General features: G+C 46.0%; 1 protein-coding gene across 6 annotated transcripts in view; it reads right to left on the reverse strand.

Annotated features, from left to right (window-relative positions):
• Galnt14 (polypeptide N-acetylgalactosaminyltransferase 14) overlaps window positions 1-15,451 on the reverse strand; it is a 210,108-nt gene extending 194,657 nt beyond the window's left edge. For 2 of the 6 annotated variants that reach the window (XM_074049449.1, XM_074049443.1), the window contains exon 1: window positions 14,613-15,448. In XM_074049449.1, the coding sequence (XP_073905550.1) occupies window positions 14,613-14,741 (129 nt within the window). In that variant the 5' untranslated portion in view covers window positions 14,742-15,448. Of the gene's footprint in view, window positions 1-14,612 lie in introns of all 6 variants that reach the window. The other 4 variants (XM_074049447.1, XM_074049444.1, XM_074049445.1 and 1 more) reach the window with 4 other exon arrangements.
• Between the last annotated feature and the right edge of the window lie 792 nt (window positions 15,452-16,243).

The raw sequence follows: 16,243 nt of genomic DNA on the forward strand, positions 1-16,243 counted from the left end.
CTCCTAATAAGAGGCCCTGTGGAATAGCAAGTTCCTATTTTAGTGAAAGAGCTTTAAGAATGATTAAACTTCAACCACAGTTTTCTGAGCTCACAGAAAAGTGACATGATCAGGGGAAGAAAGTTAACCTTGCAGAACAACTCCAAGTAAATTCAAAACAACCATCTCCAACTTTCATCCCCATGAAATCCTGAGAACATTTTCTCCATCTTCTCTGCCTCACATTCCACTTTGAATTAAGAGAGAAAATATTTTTATCCATTTCATGGTTCCTTCCATCATGAAACAGCTGTCACCAGGACACAGGTCTATCTTTCCAAGTAAGACAACAGTGCATCCTATATTCAAGTGGCAGACACAGTTCTAGAAAAGACATGGCTGGGGACCAGCAAAGAGTCACTGCTCTACACTCTACCATTCTGACAATTTGCCCTAGGCAGCAGATACCTGGCCCAGACAACTCCATGCCCAACTGGAACCCTACACAGGGCTTCACATACAACAATGAATTTGATGGATGAATAAACAAGTTTGACCCAGTGGCCTGCTACAGGTGGATTGGCCCACTCTGTCTTCCCACATTGCCACCCATCTTTTTCACTTACCAAATGGCCCAATAGCACCTCAGCCTGGATTCCAGTTTCATATAACCTGTCTTAGCCCCACTTATTATAAGTTCTGTTGATTTGGGCAAGTTATTGAACCTTTAGGAAATTCAAGTCCCTTATGGGTAAACTAAGGACAACCAACACATCATTCAAGATAATATTCAAAACAGAAAATTTTAACAACTGGTATAGTCAGGCACTGTTTAATATGGAAAGTACCAGCCCTAAGCCAGCAGCATGACTGTCCTGGTGTGTACCAGCTAAATCTCAGCCTGCTCACCTCATGGGGTGGTTGTAAAGAATGAATAACTTAACAGGGATAAAACTCCTAGCACTTCTAGATGAGAGTCATATGCCCCTCTCCCTGGAAACCTTTTGTTCCTACAGGGACTCATGGCATATAATGGAAGCCACCAAGTTCTACTTCTAGAATATCATGCAAGAAACCTGACAGTGACTTGTACCATACCATCTATGGAAGCCATAGCCAGAGCTTCCCTGGACTCTTCCTGAACATAGTTGCTCTCTCCAGACATCTTGTAGTATTCCCAAGAGCTCCTCCACATTGTCCTACCTACGGTACACAGAGCTATCTTGAGTAGGAAGCAGCTGGCATCCCATACAGCTGGGGACACACAGCCAACCTCCTTGTAGGAAGATGCCCCATTTGGTGAGAAGGAATGGGGAAATGCAGGTACCTGAAAAATCCAAATGCCCATACCATCCTCCTTGAGTCCATAGTAACCAAGGCCCAAGCCTTGTTATACACACACACACACACACACACACAACCAGCAACCAGGTCATTTCTTTGGCAATTTCATAGAGCATAGCTTCTACTTCCTTCCAAAGAAGAGCTACTACATTCCATCAATGGCCCAACATGTGACACTCAATACATGCCAGCTCTCTTGACCTTGTTCTGTGAATGGAAGGAAATAAGAAAATGATTCAATGGCAACTCAATAAACAAATAGGTTTTATATGATGGGGAAGTGGGGAATCGTGGCACAGAAAGAAAAGGAAACAGCACACTATGAAAAGGAATAAATGTAAAACATTCAAAACATCATAAATGCAGCTTATTTGTGGTTAATAGCAGGTATTTGTTTTGAGTGCTAATAATCTAATTAGCAGTCAAACCAATGCATCCTCTATTATCAGCTGATCTATAATTACTGCTCCATGCTGAGTATTTTCCCTGCACATGATAGCTTTCAGCTCCTCAGCACAAACAACCAAATAATTGGTGTTATTATGCTAGATACAGGACGAGTCCTCTCTAAGGGGCGATGTTGGGGAGCTTTTAGTTGTCTACGATGGCCTTTGGATTGAGCATCTGTTAACTAATTCCTCACTGTCCCCTCTGTCATCAGTCTTGACCCATTTTTGAAACACCTGGCACTCTCAAGAGTGTGGTACTTTGGAGACTTCCTTTTTTAAAGTTTAAACCTAGGAACAGAAACAGCCCCAGTCCTCTGCAGCACAGGAGTGTTCATAAGGGGATGTCAGATAGTGGCAAAAGCATGACATATTTCTCTCTAAAAACATTGTGGCATTTTTTCCTTGAATATTGCTCTAAAATGACTCATCCTGGAAGAGATAGATTCTGATACAAAACTATTTCACTCAACAGTTTCTGATCTAAACAAGATGTGTATAATTCTGGGAAGCAGAACAATCATAGGCTCTAGAGGCTGGTTGCTAAGAAAATTTATGTTCAAGTCCTCACATTTAGGAGATCAGACCCAGTGTGACTAGAAGCTTGGGCTGAGCATGGTGAAGTGGAAAGGGTGAAGTAGAAAAAAGAGGGAGTTCTGGAGCCACACAGGTTTGCTTTGCAATCTATGTCCTCTGCTTGCTTGTGGACAGCCTGACCTCAAGTAAGCCACTAACATTCTGAAGCCTTGGTGTTCCTCTTCAGAAAGACAAAAGTAACAATGCCCACTGTGCATGGCACTCATGAAGAACAGGTGACTAATGCAGGAAACGCCTGGTGATTACTAGGGGCTCAGTTTTGGTTCTCTACTTTTCCTGGATGCAAAAAAGAGAATTTACAGACACCAGGAGTTCATGCCTATAATCCTAACTACTTAGGAGGCTGAGACTGAGAGGATAGTGGCTCAAGGCTATCCCAGACAGGGAGTTTGCAAGACCTCATCTTAACCAATAGCTAGTTGCAGTGGCATGAAGCTGTGATCCCAAGTTATGCACAAGGCTGAGATCAAGAGGATGGTGATTCCAGGCCAGCCCAAGCAAAAGAGTTTGAGACCCCATCTCAACAGAAAAAAAAAGCTGAGTGTGATGGCACACACCAGTTATCCCAGTGACAGCAGGAAACTTAAAATAGGAAGATCGCAGTCCAGGCCTGCATGAGCAAAAACCAACTCTATATCCAAAATAACTAAAGTGAAAAGGAGTTGGAGGTATGGCTCAAGTGGTAGAGTATCTGCTTTGCAAGCACAAAGACCTGAGTTCAAACCCCAGTACCATCAAAAAAAAAAAAAAAGAGAGAGAGAGAATTCAGTTTTCTACAAGCCAGTAGTTTGTGCACACTCTATAAGTAAGCCTTTACCTTTGGTCATTCTCACTCTCACACTGCCTTTTACCTATAAAGAGATGGGTAAAAAAAGATAATGTCTATAAAGAGATAGACTTCACACTAGTTGTAGTATGGGGCAACCATACCAGCCAAAGTCCTACTCACAGTTCACAGTGTCCCAAGTAGCCTCCCACAGTACTTCATCTCTCCCCTAGGAACTCCATCTTCATCAGATCCAGCAACAAAAGGGTGAATACCCAATACAGCCTTGGTTCGAAGTACCACACCAGCTGTTTCCATGTCTACAAAAGGGAACAGGATTGGGAACTGCAAAGCCAAACAAAACCTTTCTCCAAAGACTCTCCTAGCCAGGAAACAGAAGCCAAGGGCTATAAAAAGAATTAGGACTGCTGCTAGGCTCTGTCCTTAAATGAGGTCCTAAAACCTCAAGTCACACTCCAGTCATACTCCCGGTTCAGATTTTTCTTTTTAAAGTTTCTATAGAAATGCAACATACATAGAGAAAAGAATATGCATTCAGTGAATTTTCACAAGGTAAACACACCTGTATAATCACCACCCTGATCAAGAACCTGAACTGCCTCATGTCTCCCAAAGTATAATCAATCCTTGGCCCCTTCCAGACATTAAGCCCAACTAAGGGCAACCATGAAACACCAGAGATTATTATTCTGGTGGTGGTGTACTTTAACAAATGGAATTCCATAGTATGCATGCTGAATGTGGCCTGCCACCTGGCGTGGTACATCTCACATTGCAAAAAATGGGTTTCACACCTATAAATATTTGAAAATAATACCAATACAAGAATATCTCACAAGACATGAAAGAAATATATATGAACTTCAAATTCATTGTCCATAAAGATTTCCTGGAACACAGCCACACTCACTGACATACTGTGTTTCACACAGCAACTGCAGTTTTATATTAGAAACCATATAAACTTATTAAAAAGTTTGCTGACTCCAATTTGAGTACATGGCAGTTTGTACCTGTGTACCATGAGTACATAATATGCAGTTCTGCTGGGTTTGTGTCCAGAAGTAAAATTTCAGGGTCATAGGTATTCATGTTCACATGTTCAGCTATAGTAGAAACTGCACGTTTTCCAAAATACATGCTCAGGGATTTTTTATTTGTTTGTTTTGAGGTGGTGTGTGTGTGTGTGTGTGTGTGTGTGTGTGGCAATACTGGGATTTGAACTCAGCGCCTCATGCTTGCTAGGCTGGCACTATACCACTTGAGCCACTCCACCAGCCCTTTTTTGTGTTGGGAATTTTTCAGATAGGGTCTCATGATTTGCCTGGGCTAGCCTCAAACCGAAATCCTCCTGATCTCTGCCTCCCAAGCAGCTGGTATTATAGGCTTGAGTCACCAATACCTGGTTATGCTCAGATTTAAGAGGAAATCTAAAGCCCACAGCAGAAATCATAATCTCAGTTTGAAGAAAAAGCAGGAGAATTACAGACTTGATCTGATCCAGAATTGAGTAAACAATGAGAAAGCCATCTGGGCCTCTGAGTACAGAGAAGTATCAGGTTATCTCAGTTCACATTTCTGTTCACTCTTACTTCACCCACAATCTTTTTAAAAATATAGAAAGTCAGAAGTGGTGGCCTACATCTATAATCCCAACCCTTGGGAGACTGAGGAAAGAGGATTACAAATTTAAGGCTAGGTTTACAAATTTAAGTTTACACAGTGAACTCCCGACCAGCCTGGAGACCCTGTCCCAAAAACACAAAATAAGGAAACAAACAAAAACAAAAATACAGCATCCTTTAATGTTGCCAAGTTCAGAAGAAATGAAAAAGTCATGTATTACCTCGAGATCTTGGAGGACAGCACCACCGTTGTCATTTAGGTCCACAAACAAACTACCACCGTGCACCCTTCCACAGCTTATCCAGTGCAGAAAAAATACCCGGGAAGGCACTAGCAGCCACCTGACTTCATACTTTCCCAGATTTAGGCATATGCATTACACACACCCAACCTCCAAACCAGACCTGTGAGTGTATAACCAGCAGTGCAGCTACCAGGCAGAACCAGTCAGCCCTCTGAGCTAACCAGCAAAACAGACACAAGCAGGGTCCCTCTGTAGCTGAGAAGGCAGAAACTAAGGGGATGCTGGGTGTCTTCCCAAGCCAATTCCCTGGAGTCATTCCCCCTTCACCTGCCTTGCATCTCAGACAGGATGTGTTAGATTCTTTCAAATGACATTTTCCTTAGCAGGGAATTGCTTCTGATTGTTTAAGGATTGCATGCATCCTGAAAGGGATCAAACTCTTAATTCCACAGTCCTTCTGAGTTGAGGCAGCCTTCTGAATGGCAGCAGAGCCTCGCTTGCTGTGGTCAGAACTTGCAGGCTGAGAGAGAGGTGCTGGGGAGCATGGGCTTCCAGCATGAGGACAGACCCGGCACCTGCCGATGGGATTGGGGCGTGCAGGTAGCACATTCCCACACCAGAGGACACAAGAGCATACGTTGTGGCCTGTCCTGGAAGAAAACCCAAAGTCCTCCTGACCCTCCAGAGACAGGCTCTGCATTTCCCTTAATCCCTTCCTCAGTTTCTTCTACAGATAGAAAAGCAATGCTGGTGTTCCATCAAAGGTAGGATATCATTTCTTAGCAAGAACACTATCTTTTTTTTCCACATGGAAATATAAAAATAACATACACATGTATAAAGTATACATTTCATTTTTCCTGGGAAAAGGAATCTAACCAGAAGTTGGGCATGACCATAATAGAAATAGCACGTTTTACAGTCAAACACATGAGCTCAAGCCTATATGCTGGCTAAGTGAGCTTGCCAAAGTCTCATCCCTCTTACAAACTCGGATTCCTCACACTACAGAAGACAAGAAAAACAGTAACAGTCACCTCACAGGGTACAGTAAGGATCAAATGAGGCATCTGTGGATGTAAATGCTTTGTAAACTGTAAAAACATCACAGGAAGGATGGAGGGAAAGAAACTACCTCTTATCTGATTTTTCCGGACTCACCCTTTAATTATTCAAGTCTTTCAGCCAGTTTCTCTGCTGATGAAGACCACCTGCCCACCATAAGGACATTAGTCAATTTGGCACCCAGCTGGCAGCCATCAATTGGCCATCTATTAATAGTCAATTATCTGGGTAGCTTAATTAATCTGTACACCACGTGGTCTATCTCCCTGAGATCCTGAAAAACAATGGGCCTGAAATACAGGCACTGCTAATTTTTCAATGGTCATCGAGGAATTTGGCATCTGTTATGCCTGAGCGTTGCAGCTGCAAGTGATGGGCACATAAATATTGATTGCACCAGTCTCTCTATGGTTTGGGGGGTGAGGTAGAGAACACATGAGTGTGGTCAGGGGAATAAGAGAAACTCTATAAATCTTCATCCAGACAACCAAGGAAGAAAATCCTAAGGTCCAAGTCTCCATTAGACAGGGCCAGCCAACCTCTTTGGAGACAGCTAGTCAAGAGAGGTCGGTCCCATAGATGTTTCCTGCTCTCTCTCTTAGCCTGGGATGAAATGCAAAATGAGTGGGAACAGCAGAGTTGTTAGGAAGAAGGCAGCTGTGGTAGCTGCTCTCTTCATCCGGGCATTCTAAACCAATGGCAAGAACATGTGCATGTACTCTGTTACCCCAGGTTTCCTTGAAAGACCTCTGTAGTGCTTACAGTTAAGAAGACAGGTGACATGAGGAAAATTTAATTATTTTTAAGTCCCTAATCTTGTCTTCCAGCAATGGTATGCAGAAGAGTCTTTGTACTGAAATCAGCATTGTCCAGGAGGCTGAGGATCAGATGGCTTATTCCCAGTGATAAGGGCTCCTGCTGATACAAGGCTGAATGGCTCAGAGTGGCCAAAGCAGCAACTTCCCTCCTTCAAAAACTGCCTTTGTGTCCAGAGCAGTCCTGTGTCTCCAGGAATCACACAGGCAGGCTGTCCCTGTCCTTGGCCCTGCTGAGAAGTAGTGGGCTGCTGTAGAGCACAGGACCAGGCCACCACTGTCCCTCCAGACCTTCTCCTGGGGCTGCTGACCCTGCACTTGGGGCTCTCTGTTCCCACTAGTTTCGCAGGAGACATGAGGGAGAGAAGGAGGAAGAATGTGAAGAAGTGAGCAGGGACGTGACAGAGAAGCAGGAGGAGAGAAGACCTCTGGGGTAGAACCAACATTTTCTCACACCATCACCATCTCTTCCTCTCTGCCCCCAGTAGCTTCTGGTGCTCATTATGTTCTGTGATGGCAGCAACCACTGCCCTGGAAGGTCATATCAGGCCATTTATTCTGAAAGACTAAAATACTAGAGCCAGCAAATTTCAAGAGGTTCTGCAAAAACTCCCCAGGGTGTGTGTGTGTGTGTGTGTGTGTGTGTGTGTGTGTGTGTGTGTGTGTGTTCTTCAGTATCCCAAAGGGGTTCTTTCTTAATCAGCTCAACATCTGAGGACTCAGAGACTGATTTACTTTTTGGTTAATCTAGCAATTCTGGTAAAATAATTAAAAGCTAAGTAATAGACACAGAGTATCTGTGTTATAATTATTTATAGCCATAAGGTCTCTTTCAGAGTTATTCACCACTAACCTGAACTGGCTTGGGCTGCAGGTGGGAGAGTGAGAGACCAGCCATATTAAGTTCGCTACTCCCATTTCATAGCAAAGGAGACTGAGCCAGGAAGAGGAGGCTGAGTTACCTCTGGCACTGCCAAGAGCAGAAAGAGAAGTCTGAGCTGCCAGATTCGTAAGAACAACCAGAGGGCAAAACCGTATTTGATTCTGGCATGATGGGGGAGTGTCAGAGTCTACCTATCTCCTGGCGCTAGAGAGAAGTAGATAACTCAGGCTACTGGAAGGGCCAGCAGCCAGCTGCAAAGGCCACAGTGCACATCTGAACTCATTTCCCCAAACAGATGGCAAGGCCATCATTCTGGGTCTCTAGGGTGGGATGTACAAAAGCCATGACAGGGTTCACACTCCTCCCACCAAGAGCAGAGCCCAGGATGCATCCCCATTTTCTAATTCATATTATTTTCCAAAAATACACTGGGGACTTTGGGATACTCTGGAAGAGTGGCAAAACTATAAACATTAGAAATCAGACAAAGGCACAAGCAAGACATTTCTTCAAAACTGGTTCCTAGGAGCTGGTAACAGATAGGACTCTCGGAAATTCCTTGGGTGGGGGTGGGGGTGGCAAAGGAAGCAATCAGATGGTATAAAACCAGGAAGTATGCAAATCCAAGCTTCCAGCATCAGACAACAGCCTTACTCTGTCCCTGCTGAGTTTATAAATGACCTCTGGTGAGTGGAACTTAGCACTTTTAAGTGCTACAAACAGGCAGCCCTAAAGAAGGGTACTCCTTGGACAGACTGGAGAGGCTGGTGTTGGGGACATTAACTTATCCTCCTTCCTGCTTTGCCCCTCTGACTTTCCTGAAGTGGGAAGCTATCATTCTGTGCCTCTGGGGAAGGGAAGTGTGAGACAGGGGTTCCTAATTTTTGTTTTCAAACAATGCCAGGCTGTGTCAGCAAACAAGAGTTAAGGAGAGTGGGTGCATCCCAGAATGACTCAAAGAGATTCCGTAGAACAGAGAAACCTGAGTCACTGAGACAAGGCCTCTGACCTGGACTTGGGAAAAAGAGTGGGAAAGGAACATGAAAATGAGCTTGAACATGGACAGAGACCAGAAAAGTCGACTTACTACAAGCCCCTGGGTCTTGGGTTAACCCAGGGTGGCCAAAAATGACGCAAGATGAATTTCTCATCAACCTGATGGGATGAGCATTTGGGGCTTTACATAAAAATGCTATCTAGAAAGTAAAGACATGCTATTCCCTAAATACCTAAGATTCCAGTCTGCTACTTACATATTTGTCAGCGTGCTGCAGAAACAAACAATGTTCTGGGCCACCAGGTAATACCCTGCAATATCTGAACCCCAGGTATTGTGTAACCAGCACAACACCCTGCACTCACACCTACAACAGCAAATGAAATGCAAGCATGCATCTGATAATGGACTGCTCTGAAGATGCCAGAGCCAATGTCTCCTGGACAGAGTCCAATGGGCTTGCATGAAGCATCACTAGATTAATAAGGTCTCTCTCTAAAATTCATAACTTTTTTTAATGGAAGAAATTGCCTACTAAATGGGGAATAAAATAACAGCATCATATACTTAAGGCATTTGGTAGTATGCAAATGCTACAGAAAGACAAGCTATTTTCTAATAACATTTGCTATAGAACCAATACATGTACATGGGCCCGAGGCAATTCATTCAAAGCCTTTATATTTCTAATACCTCCCTCAAAAATTACCCTTAGGCCTAAAACTCTTTTGCTTTTACTAAGCCCTAAGCCCATGGACTAAATTTAGTTTCTTGAAAATAAGAGACAAAACTGCTGCTTTAAAAAAAAAAAATTCTGTCAGTTATTGTATAATTTTCCAAATGGCAAACAAATGACAGGAGAAAAGAAAGGAAAATATTTTCCAGGTCCTTTTAAGTGATATAATATTTACCATTAAAATACAGTTGGAATTAAAACATCAAACTTGTTACCTGATTTTCAATTAGAAGCTTAGAACTTTGCTGAATAATTTGGGGACCAGGAACCAAAACTAAAATTGAATCAACATTAAAAACTCAAGTTTAAAGAAATCTTTACTTGAGCTATTAATAGAACCAGCCCTTCTTGAAACTAAGAAAAAAAATCCAATTAATTTTCTTAGACTAGGAGTGCAGCGTGCCTTGTTCACATCACTTGGATTGTGACAGACAGGGCATAGGTTGTATTAGGCATATTATGGAGACACCATCACCAGGTGAATGAGGACATTTCCTAGCATGGTAAGGAAAGTAGCATAAGGCCCTGAGATCCTAGCACAAGACCTGAACCCGACCCCTGTAGAGGTAGCTTATCCCACAGAATGTAAATTGGGCAGTCCCCAACCCAGGAGCTTCTCCCATCTCTAACTATTCCCAAGTTCTTCAGATTTTATGAGAAGGAAGCCTACTGTTCTTGCTTTGGAAAATAAGTTGACCCTCTCAGCATATTTGTTGGGGCTCAAAAAACAATATCCCAAAGTGAAGGCTCAGAAGCAAAGTCTATGAACTTTTCATATCCTCCTGTCTCCTGGTCCTCATTCTCCCCACCAAAAGGAAGACACAGAAACTAGAATTTTTCTTCCCCAAGGTGGGCCACAGAAACTAGAACTCCTTTCCCCCAAAGCAAGTCATTAAGCCTAAAAATATTACTGTAATCACATCCTCCCCCAACATTGTGTCTTCTAGCCAGCCGTAAAGAAATTCTCTAACATACCTTGTCTGATAGTAGATCATGTGACCCTCATTCCAGAAAGGATCCTGCCAGGCACCCAGCAGGAAATACCATTGCATAGAGGCAAAAAAAAAAAATAAAAACCTAAACTGGCCTTTCTGGTTTCCCCATTCCACTTATCAGCATTAGATCTTTTTTGTCCAGTGCTAGTTCTAAACAGCCATCTATTCTCCATCAAATCTAAGCACATAAACAGATAGTTCACCCTGGGTCTTTGGGTCTTCAATCAAAAGGCTCCTAAGTCATGCAAAACTACCATCAAATGAATTTGCTTTGCTTTTCTCCTGCTAATCTGTCTTTTGTTATATGGGTGTCCGTCATGACCCTTTATAATGGGTGGGAAAGGGATCACCCCTTTTCTCTACCCTACACAAGGAAGAAATCTCATCAGGATGAAAACTTCCCCAAGGTTCAGCATATCTAAGCAAGAGCTTTCCCCATGACTATGCATGGGCATATCCTAGAAAAACCTAGTGTGCTGAACTCACTCAAAGCCCGGATTTTTCCAATGATCAACAAATGTCCCATCCCTGCACTGGCAAATGATTCCTAGACCAGTGATGCTGCAACCATTGTGTAGGACCACCAGTCTGAAGGGTCTCCCCACAGGATGCACTCCTACCAGCCAGAGGAACCTCCTGAGGTCTCCATGAACTCCTCCAAGGACAGAATGATATTTCCTTCTGATCCTACCTTAGCACCTCCATAATTACACCGGCCCCCTTAGTGGTTGCTGAGAGCAAGCATGAGGATGCTCTTGAAAGTGTGTGAGGAGCTCATGCTGTACACATCTCCAACCTTGCTGCATAGGTCACAAGTGGAGACTCTCAGACCATCCATCAGGTTAGCAGCATGGAAGCATTATGGGGCAGGCAGTTACCTGACCACTCTCATTTCATTCTTGTCCTGACACTGTCACTTGAAGAGCCTTGTTATCTTGGTACAAATGTCTAATTACTCAATCCCATCTGCTTAAAAATATTATCTCCCTTATGTAGTTGTTGTGAAGATTAAGTGACCTACTATATGTGAAATAGAGACTGTGAATTTGTAAATCACTACATAAATGCTAATGATTGTTACTTAACATCAGTGCAAATGCTCATACAAGATTAGGTCCACGAGCATACTCAGGTATGTCATTGGCAAGACATATGAATGGATCAACATGTTAAGTGAAATAAGCCAGATTCAGATAAGTATCACATGTTCTCTCTCATGAGTGTAAAATGGGGTACTGTTTGAGGGTGACAACCAGGAGGGGAGAGGATGAAAGGAGAGAGTGATGGGGGTGAATGACTGTAGTCCATAATATATATGGATGAAAATAGCAATCATGAAACTCATTAAAAACTGTAGAAAAAAGGAGGGGGAATAAGAAAGAGTAATGGAGGAGGTGAATATGATCAGAGAACATTATACGCATGTATGGAAATGCCACAATGAAACCCCTTTGTATAATTAATACATGCTAATAAAAAGATTTTTAAAAGAAGAAGAAAATCATTTGGCCATGTTTACATGGTGTCAACCAAACTACAAAACATCAACCGTCTTGACATTCTTCACCTAGATTCCAAATGCCATCCATCAACAAGGTGCTTCAGAATCACATGGAGCGCTTACAAAAATACTAGTTCTAGAACCTTCTTCCAAACCCACCAAATCATAATCTCTGCAATAAACCCAAAAATCTGTACGTTAAGCAAGCTCTCTAGATGATTCCACAAGCAGTCACATTTGGGGAATACTTTGCTCCTTCAGACATGCCAAACAAAGTTCATGTTCATACTAGTCAAGGGAAGTAGAACCGCTTTGGTGTTAAGAAGGGGTCTCTGTGTCCCTATTCCCCTCTCCTCAGATACACAGTCACTAAGATACAGGGCATTCACACACTAGACACAAAATACAACACATATAGGTAGGCACACACACAGGTGAAAAACACTAACAAAGAAAACAGGCCACTTAGTAATAAAAGATATCAAGATTTCAAAAGCCTATAGAATTCATGGTTATAGGATATACAAAATGCGAGGAGAGATAAGATGTTAAGACAGAGTAGGGGTCTTCTGTGGCTGGATAGCTGTATGATGGACTCCTGATATGAGACCACACTTTTGCTTATAATTCTGCCTCAGCCAGGAACTTATGAGACCCATCCAGTCCCCATCACAGCAGCCCCCAATGTAGAAGAGAACTGGGCCCTTAGCTGCCCTCAATAAATGTGTGTTAGACACAGCCAGGATGAGAAGAGGTGGGAAAAGGGGGAAGGACAAAGTGCACACAGAAGGAAACAGATCTCTTGTTCCAGATCCCTGAGGTAAACTAAGACTAAGTAAGCTTAAGATAATGAGGTTCAATGCAAAACTGAGAAAGTTCGTGTCCCTGCAAGCATCATTAACTGCATCACAAGGAGCAGAACCACCTAGAGAAAAGGAAAAAAAATTCTACAGATGCATGGGCAGGGTCTGAGCCAGTGAGAAAATGGACCTAGTTCTATAGCAGGCTGTTTGAAGTCACCAATCTGACCTGCTAAACAATCCTCCTCCCCGCCCCCCAACACCCTAAGGTCCTTCCCAGATCCAACCTTACATACCTCTCCCCAGTCTTACCCCTCTGGCCTCCACATTCTTTGTTTTGGAATTATGCCAAATTCACACAACATACCATGTACCTGCAGTGAACCTCTACCTGGGATGCCCTCCTGCCTACTGTCTAACCGACCATCCTTCTCAACTCATCTCTGCCTTGTCCTCCTTCAGAACACCCAGTGCAATGAAGCCTCTTGCCCCTCTGCCCTGCATGTCCCGGTCCATCGATGAGCAAATTCCCATTACTGGAGAGCAAGTTCTGCATCTCTGCACCCATATCACCTAGCACGCTCCCTGGCACACACAGGTGCTAAATAAATGCTTGTTGAGATCAACTGAGCACTGTCAAGAATCCGAAACGACTTAAAAGGGAAATATGAGAGCCGACCCCCGAGATAGTGGGAAATCCTGAGAGTGAAGGTTTGAGTTCAAACAGAGAGTGACCTAAGACTACTTCGAGACTCTCACCTGCTTCCCAATCTATAAACTAAAGATAATACCACCCAACAAGTGCTGATTGGGAACGCACCCACTGCGTACCCAGCACACAGCAGGAACTTCCTATTGTACTTCCTAATGAGACTCCCTCCCATCCACATGCTCAGTTTCTCAGTCTCCCCCTACAAGCTTCTCCAAGGCTTTTTCCCAGTACCTAGAGGACTGCTCTGGACCCAGTTCATAAACGTTGCCTGAGTGCCAGCAAATCCCCCAGCGTTCTCCCTCTTGTGTCCCATGGCCAAGTCTGTGAACCAGATCCAGGGCTTGGAATCTGAAGCGAGTCTGAGCGGTAACCTTCCTGCTCCGCTCGCTCAGATGCACCGACTGGGCAGGAGTTGGAAAAGCCACTTGGATTCCCATTTCCCCAAATCGCCACCAATATCCAGGCGTCTGCTTTTGCAGGCTCCATAGTGGTGTTCTGAGCACATTCAACTTCCAAAGCTGCTGAGGGGCTGGGAACAGATATAGAGCTGGGGGCAATAGGCGGGAGGGGCCAGGGCGGCAGTCTCCAGGAGGCTGCGTTGCGCTCGCGCGCGACGCTCACGCGCGCGGCGCACCCCGGCCTCCAGCTTCCCTAGCTCGGGCCTGGCAGCCGAGGGAAAGAGGTCAGCCCGGCCACCAGACTTCTCGCGGGCGCCGGCGCTGGCTGGTGGTGTCACCCACCCAACCGCCAGCGACCCTCTGGAGGCGTCCGCTGACCGCCAATCCGTAGGCTCCTGGTCCGCAGCGCCCCCTCCGCCGCGGGACCCTCGCGCGCCACTGAAGTTAGGAGCCCCGCTCGGCCCGCGAGCGCGCGTGCCCACCACCCACGCCCACTGCCACTTACACACACCTCGGATCCGGAGACGCCCAGAAACACCTCGCGGTGGCCTCAGCCAGCGCCTGTTACCTGCTGACAGCACCCAGACCCCCGCCCTGGCTTCCCAGGAGCCCGCAAACCTGGCGCGCGGATTGCGCGCCCTCTCGCAAGCCACTGCCGTGCGCCCGGCGCTCAACCAAGCCGTGTACCTTGGGGGTCTGCACTTCAGGTCCCAGCGGCACCTCCAACTTCCTCTTGGTGACCCAGAAGAACAGCAGCACTGTGATCCAGAGCACTCCGAAGATCGGCAGCGCCAGGCGGCGAGTCAGGCGCCGCATGATCCCCTTTGCCTCCTCCTCTCCGCGGTGTTACGTCCCTGGGGCACCCCCCGGCGGCGAGGGGCGGCGGGGCAGGAGGAACCGACAGCACCTCGCTTGCGGGAGCGCCAGTCCCGGTGTCCAGGTGGAAGGTTGCAGAACGCTGCAAGGCGACCCCGCCCCTTTCCGAGAGGAGCGAGCTGCGGCGGGGGGCGCGGGGCACCCAAGACGCGGCAGGAAGGGCCGAGGGGCAGCCAAGCTGGGCGCCCGCTCCAGCCGGAAAAGCGCGGTGGCCGCCGAGATGCTCACCACGCGTCTGCCGCCTTGCCCGCCGCCGCCGAGAGGGAAACTGACTCGTACCGGGAGGGCGGAATCCGAGGCTGTGCCCGGCACCCCCAGAGGAGCACAAGGAGGAGGGAGCGCGGGAGAGGGCGGGCCCGACCGACAGACTGACTCCGAGGGAGCCAAGCGGGAGCGAGCGGGACTGTGAGAGGGGGCGCTACCACCGCCAGCCGAACGAGGCGCACCGTGCGTTATAGGGGCTGCCCGCGCCAACCCTGACACGCACCTCCGGGACCATCCTGGGTTGGGGTGGGGCCAGAAAAGTGCACCCCGGATGCCCGCCACCTCAGCTGCAAGCTGACACTGAAGGGCCGGCCCGCACCAGGTAGGGCACTGCCTGGCAAGAGTTCCCGCTCACCGCGGGGGGGGTGCGGGGGTTCTGCACATGCACTCACACTAGGGTTTGCCCTCCTGGAACCAAAGCCAGGATGGTGTGGCTGGCAGAACTGCTGCCCCAATCCGGGCTCACTTGCCTGGCCAAGGTCGAGTTCAGCCAACTCCCCAGGGCATTTCTATGTCTTCTGAGCAGGTGCCTAGCAACTTTTTTTTCCACTTAATGGAAAGCTCAGCTAGTCTAAATTTAACTTTAAAGAAATGTCCTTTTAAAAATTAAGGCGCAGTTAACTCCTGAAGGGTTTTCTCTGCTTATAAGCATCAGGAAAAGGGGTACAAAGTTGGGCTACACATACGGGATGCTTGGAAAGTGACCCTAAGCAGAATAATACTGGACACAGAGAGTTATTTTTCAAAAGCCTCTTTTCCTATGGCCCTTGGGAAGTGCTTTCTCCTATGTGCAGGTTAAAACGACTTGGGGCTAGAGACAGAGCAAATTATGAATCCGATTCCCCATGTAGCCCTCGGATAGACCATATCACTAGAGAACCCCGACCTAGCCCAGCCACACCAGTAGTGCAAAATGTAGGTAAGTCCTTTACCTTTCCTCTGCCTCACCTTCCTCATCTGTAAAACAGGGAGGACAAATACCTCCTGCGACAGACAATCAGTGAATGGCTGTGGAAGCTGAATACAAGGTGCTGATCTTATCTGAGAGCTCAAAGAACCAAAACAAAAACCTTGTTCTGCCTGGGGAGCAGTGGCTTGCTACAGCCATGTCATTTTACTTGGAAGGATGCTTACCTCAGGTTTCTTAAGGTGAGAACCATGTTCCAACTGCTCCAGCC

This window comes from Castor canadensis, chromosome 12 (genome assembly GCF_047511655.1).
Source record: "Castor canadensis chromosome 12, mCasCan1.hap1v2, whole genome shotgun sequence".
Taxonomy (NCBI): domain Eukaryota; kingdom Metazoa; phylum Chordata; class Mammalia; order Rodentia; family Castoridae; genus Castor; species Castor canadensis.